This window comes from Malurus melanocephalus, unplaced genomic scaffold, assembly GCF_030028575.1.
Source record: "Malurus melanocephalus ecotype Western Australia unplaced genomic scaffold, MMel_1.1 scaffold_524, whole genome shotgun sequence".
Lineage (NCBI taxonomy): Eukaryota > Metazoa > Chordata > Aves > Passeriformes > Maluridae > Malurus > Malurus melanocephalus.
Genome location: NW_026623756.1, coordinates 462616 through 472959, shown reverse-complemented (window position 1 = coordinate 472959; position 10344 = coordinate 462616). Strand labels below are relative to the sequence as shown.

Sequence of the window (10344 nt, the reverse complement as noted above, 5' to 3'; positions counted from 1 at the left end):
TTCTTGAATTCTAGTGGAATGTGAAAGAAAAGTAATATTTAATTACTTATATGTAATTTGTTTGCCTTACAGGTTCCCAGAATATGTACTTTAGCAAATAAAATGCAATTTGAAACATGCTACATAATTGAATTAAAGTACAGAGAAAGACAAGCCACATGAATTAAGGCAGAAATCTCCCAACAGATCAATTGACTTGATCACAGACTTTTCTTCTTTTGAAATCAGACAACATATGATCAACATTTTAAATATGCAAAAAAAGAACCTACAATTACTTTTGTTTCCTATGAAGGGTGAAAACATTCCATGTTTTGTTCAAAGGCCAAAATTATTGTCTCTTCTTAAATACAGTAGCTGTGCTTACCTTCCTGTCATTACTAAAGGTCCAGAAGTCAGATGGAACCACCAGAGATGTCCAGTATTTTCACAGCACTTAAAAGTTGACTTCAAGACACAGCTCTAAATGTTTTGCTTTTAAATTAAAGCTGCTCACAACAAATGCCTAGCAAAGGCCCAGATCAAAGTATCAGGTAATTGTCTGAGCAGTCAAAACAGAGAACACTAATTAATTAGTAATAAATATCCTGAATTATTAAAGATAAAACTTCTTTGATCTTTGTTTCAAAGCAATTTTTTTTTGATTGGAGTGCAATACTGCTAAATTGAGGGGCCTTTACTAAGCATCTCCCAGTTGCTGAGAAACAGTGTTACTATAGAAACTGAAAATGAGGTGGAAGCTGACACGGTAACGCAGAAAGCACAGTGTGCTGTAACAAAGAGTTGGGGAAGCTATACAAAGAAAAATAGTAAGCCCTAGTGGTAATGTCCTAGAATAAGAATACTCAGACCAACCAGAAAGCTCTTCAGTACATCCCAATGCTAGGGTTTATGAGGAATCTATATATAACATTTGTAAGACACATACATTTAGCTTAAAGCCCTTTTTCATAAATTTTTCAACAGTTACTTGAGTACCCAGGTGTAGAAGTCATTAATACCATGAATATCCTGTATACATAACATTACTTAGTAACTTGTGCAAAAATGTGTACCAGAAATTGCTTATTACTTACAGAAAACAAAACTTAGTGTGTTAAAACTGTAATCAACTTTGAATATGTTATCATATTTTAGCTTTCCTATTATTTTTATTCTTTCTTTCTCTCCTTGGCAAAAGCTAGAAAAAGAAACTTTTCCATTCCCTTATTCTTCCATGAGGGAAGACCTGAACTTCCCTGCAGACCTCTAGACAAATCCAGTTAGAATAATTTAGAATACATGAGACATCCCAAACAGTTTTTTTTTTACTTTCTACTCCCAGCCTCTGAGAAGAAAGGTTTTCAGATGGTGACTCCAAAGTCCAATAAGCCTACTTATATATTACAGGAACAGTTATTTTCCTTTTCATTAACAGCTGGAAAGTGCTGGTGCTTGAGCTGCAGTTTGTTTGAACAATCTCCACAGGCAGAATAAAATAATTCAACGAGTAAGACTGCTAAAGCCTATACATATAGAAAAAGCCTGAAGGTAAATACACATTAGAGAAATGAACTTTTGCTCTTACGTCTTGGAGAAGGAGCCATAGAGAAACCAGGTGCTTTGTAGAGACCAGTAGCATCCCTCTCTGTTATGCTCCCTTGAGACACTTGCCTCCAGATGCTCCTCAGAAACTTAGCTGATCTGTGCATACTCTACTAAAAACCAATTTCCTGGAGATCACTTCCTCATGAAACAAATGATTCCTATGCCCTTCCTTCAAAACTTTTTACAACACGTCTCCACAATTTCTATGTGAACTCTTCCATAAAGAATACTTATAACAATATCTCAGTTCCTCTAAAGATTGCTTTCCTATTTACATTTCACATAAAATTCCACATTCTTCCAGCTCCCTTGTGATACCTGAGTTTTCTAAGCTCCTCTTTCTAAGACCATTGAGACACCCCTCTCATCCTGTCCTAGCCAGTAACAAATACAGTTCTTCTCATATAAGAAGTCTACCCCTATTCAAAGCTTGAACCTCAATTTGAACACAAATAAAGAATTTATTGCAACTATACATAACTGATTCAAAGAATGGGAAGCTTTGTATTTTGCTTTAAAAATATCTGATAAAAAATTAGCGAGTAATGTTTCATTAACACAGTCTCCATCACTTAAGACACCAAAAACATGCAAGTGAAACAGACTCCACAACAATTTTATTTAGAAAATAATTTAATTATGGTTGACTTAAAACACATGAGTATGCCCTTGAAACCCATKAAATAAAWAACTGGTTTTGAAATATTTTTCCAYCTAGAGACTTCCTGGGKTTTTTTTAATGAGGAAAATACTGCAAAAGCTACAGCAATGCTCAGACTTTTTTTGTAGTTTGCTCTTTTGAGCAATGGAAACTTTATTTTAATGTGGGAATATCCAGTGTTTTCTCATCCAGACAACTCTAACTAAAGTGACCCAATAGGGAAGATTTCCATTCTTATAAAAAAAAAAAAAAAAAAAAAAAAAAAGCTATTTTTGCTAGCCTCCTAAAACATTTCCACATGCAAGGAGATAAGCAGGGCACTTCAGGAATACTTGAACACCTGATACTGATATCACAAGAGAAGACACAACCAAGCAAAATTCTGCTAGCAGTGGGAAAGCCTCTGCTTAGTGTTTAATGCTGACACAAGAGGAATGGGACAGCTCTGCATAACAGCAGCTCCACACAAGTGGAGAGCAGACAGGGAAGGACACTCTTACCTAATTGGAAAAATCCTGTCTGGCTTAAACAAGGTCATGATTAGCTGAATAATTAAATTCTGCATTCATCAAGAATATCTTATTGTGTCTGTAGTCCTTTCCCAAGAAACAAGCATGGATAGCCAAAAGGCTTATGAGCTCACTAGAAGCTCTGGGCATCAAGGTCCAAATGGTTTCCTCATTCTTCAGCCTGCCCTTAATAGAGAAAAACAGCTCATAGTACAGAAAGGGCTGATATAAAAGCACTGGAAAGAAATTGAAGGAAGGGACAAAGAAAACAAACTAGGGAAAAGATCTGCAGGAATGAAAAATAAAAAGAAATGGCAAGGACATTGGAAAAGTGCAGGAATTTCACAAGCTGAGAATAGAGAAAAAGTGAAAAAACAAAACTAAAACATGCTTCCATGTTCATCTGTTCTTATTCTGATGAATGAGGGCAGAGAACTTGAAAAGCAAGTTAAATAGGAAAAGCAGCACAGAAACACTTGGGAGATGTGGAGATTTTATTCTGCTTCATATGGACGCATTTCTTCTATTTCCTTTAGTGCAACGAGCTTTTCCTAAATGGAAGAAAAAGCACTTTTAATACCACCCATTCTTTTAATCTATGATTCTAGCACAAGCTTAAAATACGTTAAAACAAAATAATTCTTACACATTACTAGTATGACTGAAGATCACAAAATCTAATTGAAGCTAGAATGTAGAGTTTGGAAACAGTATTTTTTAGTGTTTCAATAGTAAAAATAAATTCTTTTTGCCTCACTAAGTGACAAGAAATTCATTATTAAATTAGTGCTCAATAATTTTGTATTTTAACTCTAGTAAGGTCTGGCCTTCATTAATGCAGAGTCACAGCCATAAAAATGCCAAAATATATGTCTTCTGGCATGGAAATACTCTCAATACCACATAAGCAAAATCAACATAGAATTTAGAAACATTAAATTAAAGGCAATACATCTGTTTTGCGGGCTGAACTTTGGAGTGCAAATTTTATACTTTACATAGGTAAATTTATTTTATCATCTCCTTTTTGCGCAGAAGAACAGTTGTCCATTTCAATGCATAAATACTACCTTACACTTATAAATATCTGGTCTTTACCATGCATAAGTTGTGTGTAGTTGGTACGTCTAACAGTCAAGGTCTCAGTGTTCAAAGTGGTGTCACAACGTGCCCATAGATGGCAGAATGGGCACACATGAGACACAAGAAATCCTTACCTGAACCAGCTCGTGGGATAAACGTTCTAGAACTTTTTGGGTCGTTTCATTAATTTCTAATTCTGTGATGACTTCCCAGTTACCATTCTGGAACCTCACTGGCATAGAGAAGATAATTTCTTCAGGAATGCAAAACTGACCTGAAGAAAAGGGGAAAAACATGACAGAACGTGTTATTTCTGATTACATCCTCACCAGCTTCAACCCAGTCCTACAGACTTGTAAAAGTCTGTAACTAGAAGATCTCAGTATAAATGGAGACTGCCTTTTTCAGTCTACAGTTCAAAAGAGAATGTCCCTTTTACTGTAACTTTGTACTTTAGGTACATGTACATGAATCCTAGCATCAGACTAGTTTGGGTAGCAAGGGACTGTCAAAAGGTCTCTAGTTCAACCCTCCTGCCCTGATGGGCAGGGACATCTTCAAATGTATCTGAGCCCCATTCAACTTGACCTTAAAAGTTCCCTTGGTTGGAGCATCTCCCACCTTTCTGGGCAGCCTCTTCCAGTGTCTTACCACACTCACTGTAAAAAATGTATTTAAATCTAATCTAAATTGACACTCCTCCACTTTAAATCCATTAACCCTTGTCCTATTGCAACAGGCCCTCCCAAAACGTTTATTCCCATCTTTTTTGCAATTACTTTTAAGGATTGGAAGGTGCTTTAAGGCCTCCCCAGAGCCTTCTCTTCTCCAGGCTGAACAACCTCAACTCTCTCAGCCTCTTTTTGTAAGGAAGATGTTCATCCCTGTGATAATTTTGTGTGCCCATGCTCTGGACCATGTCCAACAGGTGTCTTTCCTGCATTGTAACACAATTGCTGTACCAGTTGTACATCTTAAAAAAGGGGAAAAGATATTTATTTCATAAAAGGGTTAAATGGCCACTGTGAAAGGTTCTATTTATTTGTTCACATAACTGCACAAGAAGAATACACTTTTATAGTCTAGGCTCTAAGAACTATAAAGAGCTCCTGCACAAAAAACATACATCAGAAAAGCATTTAAACTAAAAGAGTAAGGCATGATCTTCATAAAAACAGTATTAACCCAAGAGATGCCTGTAAAAAGTGAGCATTATCACAAGCTGTTAGATTTGGAAGTTCTTATGATGAAACAAACTCTTAGCCTCACATGATTTGTTTTACAAGCTTTTATTAAATTAAAAATATTGATTAAAAATAATATTAGAGATAGGGCAAGGCTATAATTTGTAGGGCAAAGCTACAAGAGAATATGTGAAGCAAAAAATGGATTTACCTTCACTAAGTATTCCCACAGAAACGATCTCATCAGAAGGAGAGTCATGGTACCAGTACTGCAGTACAGTGGCTACTGCATGAGCAGGCAACATTCCTGTACAATGAGACACCTGGGAACTCAGTGTACTCTGTGCAGATAGGATTTCTGAATGGATCCATTCACTACCAACAAAAAAATGGGGAAAAAAGGGATGAAAAACTAAGATGATTGCAGGAAGAGTAGTTTCCTAGAGAAAAAAAACTAAATCCTAGAAAAGAAAATAGTAAAAACTTACTCAGACTTCACTGCTGAAGTCAAAGTGTTTACAGACAGAGAAAATAAAAAAGGTCAAACAAAAAGTAGCTCTAGAAGTAATAAGTACTACTTTGAGAAACTACTAGTACTACTGTGAAAGTCATAACCTCTATTATTACTGTAATTCATAGTTATTACAGCCTTATGTAAGAACCCAGCCACAAACCATAATCTCCCTGTGCTAGGCACAGTACAATCACAGGACAAAAGAAAGGTCTGCTCTCCAGTAAATGCCAAGTTTAGAGCAGAGTGGGAGCTCTAGATAGACAGACCTGGGCGTGTCACACCTGCTGCACTCTCACTGCACCCACCCTTTCTCTGCTACTGTTCTCTCCACAGGAAGCTATCTAGCTGCCAGGTATCCTTTTCAAATGGGTTAACAAATCATCTGTTTCGGGGAACTGACAGTTCGTATGCTCAGGCCAATTCCCTCTAATCCAGGAACAGATTCCTGTTTAATACTATTTCAAAGTTTCGTCATGCAAACTAGCTTTTGAAATCACTACCCAGACCTTCATTACTTCTTATAAAGTGTTCATGATAGGATACAAGAAAAACTCACTTAAAATGTAGGAAAAATAGTTATAAACAAAGATGGCAGGAAAGTCAGAACCATGATGTATAACACTAGGAACTACTCAACTTCTTTTGCAGATAGACCACCTCAAATTGTGTTTTCCTTCATGTACAGTGACAATCAGTAAAGACAATTCTTAAAAACAAAACCTTTCTTGATGTTTTATTACACAGGTCAGATAAACATGGATTAAAAGCAGTTCTTTTGTTTTACTTTAAATAAATAAATCTGTACTGTACCTATCACGAATCATATTCAACAAAGAACGTGGATAAGTAGGGGGTCCCCAAATAGCACAGTCATATCCATAAAGTTTTGCATGTGACAAATCAATGTAGTTAGAGCCAGTAATATTTCCCCAAACAATCACATCTTTAACTCCTGTAACAGAGGAAAATACATAGATTAGTGAAGAGCCAAATAATTTCAGAAAAATAGGCTTCAGAAATCCCTTTCAATATAAATTACTGAAATCAGTAGCCTGCCTTTCTAGCAGAAATTATTGAATCTGAAAAATGCAACCAAGTTCTCTAGACTATATGAAACCTCAACACAAAGGTGAAAAAGGAGCTTTAATTTATATCATTTTACTGTAAATAATAGACAAAATCTAATAAATATTTAATTCTTAAAACAGCAACAAATCATATTGCAAACATACAGCAATGTTCCTACTAAAATCATGTAAAAACAAATATATAAACAATAAAAACAATAATTTAAAAATAAAAAAAACAACAAACTACCAGCTTTGGTGAAAATGRYTTTRTCAAATAACCTGCTGATAGCTATTYAGCCTATTAACTGGCTTTTCTATTTTATTAGGCTCCAAAATATTTAGATTTGTCATCAATGACCAGTTCTGCCTATGCAACACTCGCTGAATCCTGATGCTGAGCAGACTGTTAGACCACACCTTTGCTATGCAGTGCAGAAATGTGYAAATATAACCAAGCTATAACAATTGACCTGAGAATGAAAGTTAATTAACCCCAAAATAATACTACAAAACRKTTTTATTTTACTCTCATTATCTGCACAGCAGTATGTTGTCATGTTTATTAACAGCTCCAAAATAGCAATGCAATACAGAGTGCAAATGCAATCTTGAAGTSCTACTTCCCAATCTGCAACACAACTATCTTCCTTAGCATATTTCCAGCACAAAATACACCAGAGTGGCAGGGCTGCATCCTGCAGCAAGCAAAAGACACCCCAGCATTCTGTACAGCCAAGAAATTCAGGGGCTGGACCTCTGTTTTTGCATCTCTGCATGATCATCAACTGTGTTCTGGAATGAAATATTAGTCYCAAAGATGCACTGAGTTCCCCAAATGCTACATAAACATTCACCTGCTATGTTTGCATTCAGCTTCTTGGCCAGCATGGCTTTAGCTGCACTTTCCCAGGATGTTGCAATGGCAATGATATTTTCAGGCCTAATGGATGGGCCATATGTCCTAATCATTATTGCCTTAAGGTTTGCAAAGGTTTTCCCTGCTGTAATTACTTTGACGTCACTCTTGGCATTCTTCTCAATCAAGGGAGCATACACTTGGCAGATCTCATTCACTTCTCTGATGTAGTTCTCAAGGGGTTGGACTTCAAGGTTTAAGAGGACATCATCAAGAACAATGATAATATCAGCTTCAATAAAAGCCTGATCTATTTCTGTGTGCTCTGAAATACTGCGGAGAAGYGGGAATGCCATGTCTTCAGCTTCCATTACAATGCCACAAAGAATTTGCTTAAACTGGTCCGTGTCAAACAAATGGATACTGATTTCTGTGGTCATCCCAAACACTTCTCCATTTGCCAACAGAGGGATGAGATGATAACAGATTGGAGCTGATGCACTGGTAAGAGGAGAATGTATAAAAGTTACAATGAGTTACAAACAATGAACAACCACTTGTTTGGAAGTATTACATAAACACAAAGGCATGTATTTTGTATTTGATTATGTTTAAAGATACYATTAGCTTGGATCCTCACTGCTCTTTTTGTCATTTTAATAATTCAATAATTAAAACAGTTGGGTCCTCCTTTCATTTGAAGGCTTTCCCATCCTGTTTCAGTTGACACTGTCACTTAAAAATTGATGCCKTAATAAAACTTCCATTTTAAGGTGCTCTATTACAATTACTATAAATACAGAAATTTCTAAAGGTAGAACTGCAAGAGACTTTACCTACATTAATATTTCCAACAACATTTAATGCAAAATTTTTGCACTATAAAATTTCTAGCTTATTTTGYAAATACTTGCTTTTCTGTAAACTGATCTGAGGTCTAAACGATGCCTGTTCACACCCCTCATTTAAACTGGAGTAAAAAGTAACAAAAGCATAAATTATTTCTAAGTCATATACTCACTGCTCATATTTTGTGGTGCAGAACCCAATTCAAATCATCAAATTACAGGGATTTGCATATAACTTCAGATGATTACACCTGTTATATGTGGTAGGAAAAAGTGCATTCTGCTGAATGGAGTAAAAGTTCATAGATATCCTCTTCACTCCCACCTGGTGATCCAGATSTGCAAAGGCTTGATAAGACTTTTAATCTCTTCATCCTCTTGTACAATTTCAAGATGTGCCTGCAGGTTCTCCTCAGCAATGTCTGACATTTCCTCACTCAGCATCATTGAAGTGATGCCATAATATTTCTAAGAACAAAAAGGATGATCTCTAATCAAATGGCAGCCCAAATCCATCAAGGTAATATTAACAATAGTTTTATTTTAGAATGAAGGTGGAAAAAAGAACAATATTGTAAAACATGGATTTACAGTATTAAAGGCAGCTTATTACCTGAGCATATTCCAGAAAATCTTTAAGTCCTCCCAGAAGCTGACCCTTCCCTCCACGGTCCAGCAGTTCTCTCCAAATGATAGGAGACTGACTGTGTTCCCATCCATTTGTTTCACAAATGTCATGAAGCCACTGCTGATACAAACATCCCCAAATGTTTTAATACTTCACATTTGATTACATTTAAACATYACAGCTACAAGCATTCTTACTATTTCCTCTCAATACATAATTACAAGGTGTTTCAGAATTTATGTACCAGTGGGTAYAAYATGAGGTAAGGTATGATGATACACTGGRATAGYTCACTTAAAGGTCTTGATTTCACAYAGTTGTCTCARTGACACAGAAGAYAGCAATTTYGTGAAGCASCAAGTAATCTGAKGATTCTTACTTAGCCACAGCAGGTAAGTAATGTGAAGATGTTATTTGCTTTTCACGTAACTGTTCAAGTTACTTGGCAGARGTGTCAAGCAAAATATCTGAGGTAATAAATATCATAGTACTATCTATCTCATGGAGTAAGAGTGAAGTTTTCTCAGAGCTTTACAGGAACTACTGTATAGTAGCATGTCTACAGCATAAGTACTCAGAAAGGGCCACATATTTGTAAACAAATATGTGATATAACTTCAYACTTCCACTGTAATTCAAAGCCTTTGAATGCCACAAATGCTTTTGAAAAGTAAGAACTCTGAAGCTATATGTAATCTGAGTGAGCAAAAGGTTTACAGGCTTAACTGCCATTTATACACTAAAAAACCCAGAAAACCAACCAACCTACCAACCAAGCAAAACCATCTTGAATTTTTTACTGACATAATACAGCTTTAGGCTGGCTCACATTTTGTGCATTTTCTGTGGTAAAACTCTCAGAGATGTCAGTTGCTCAAAACATTGAAACCTTTCCTCTGTCTGGCTCTCACAGCCAAAGCTACTTCTGCAGCACCTCTATCCACGTATCAAACCACTAWTACAAGAGAAGAAAAACATAACCCAGGATAAGTACATTTCTACAGTTTGTAGAGCACTGGGGCACCTACCAGCGGCTTGATCTATAAACCCTTACCTCCCACTTGTCAGGGTGCTGMGTAATCTTGTGAACCTTGAAGTTGGGCAAGTTAGTCTGGAGACAGTCAAGCAGGAGTTCAGCTTTGGCATAGTAAGGGCAATTTGCCTTGCCTGTGAACATAGCAACAGCACCACAAATGCACGGTTTTGACATTCACTGATAAGAGCTTTAAAGACCAAACGTTGTTTAATGTGAGCTACAGAAGGATGACACTGCAGGTGAAACAGACTCTCGAACCAGCGTTCAAGAGGCCGAGGATGCCACCCATGGGGGGACAGCAGCAGAGGGGCTGAAACCTCACGGACGGGATGAGGGGGGAACGCTGACCCGGGACCGGCTGAGATCGC

General features: G+C 36.7%; 1 protein-coding gene across 1 annotated transcript; it reads right to left on the bottom strand.

The window, feature by feature from the left end:
- Nucleotides 1-2520: 2520 nt before the first annotated feature.
- LOC130582808 (putative malate dehydrogenase 1B) lies at nucleotides 2521-10333 on the bottom strand. Its single transcript, XM_057381725.1, has 8 exons — nucleotides 9995-10333; nucleotides 8926-9060; nucleotides 8638-8780; nucleotides 7463-7965; nucleotides 6349-6490; nucleotides 5236-5399; nucleotides 3975-4114; nucleotides 2521-3308 (listed from the first exon to the last, which is right to left on the bottom strand). The coding sequence occupies exons 1-8, from the start codon at nucleotides 10148-10150 to the stop codon at nucleotides 3252-3254; spliced, it is 1440 nt and encodes a 479-aa protein (XP_057237708.1). The 5' UTR covers nucleotides 10151-10333; the 3' UTR covers nucleotides 2521-3251.
- Nucleotides 10334-10344: the final 11 nt, after the last annotated feature.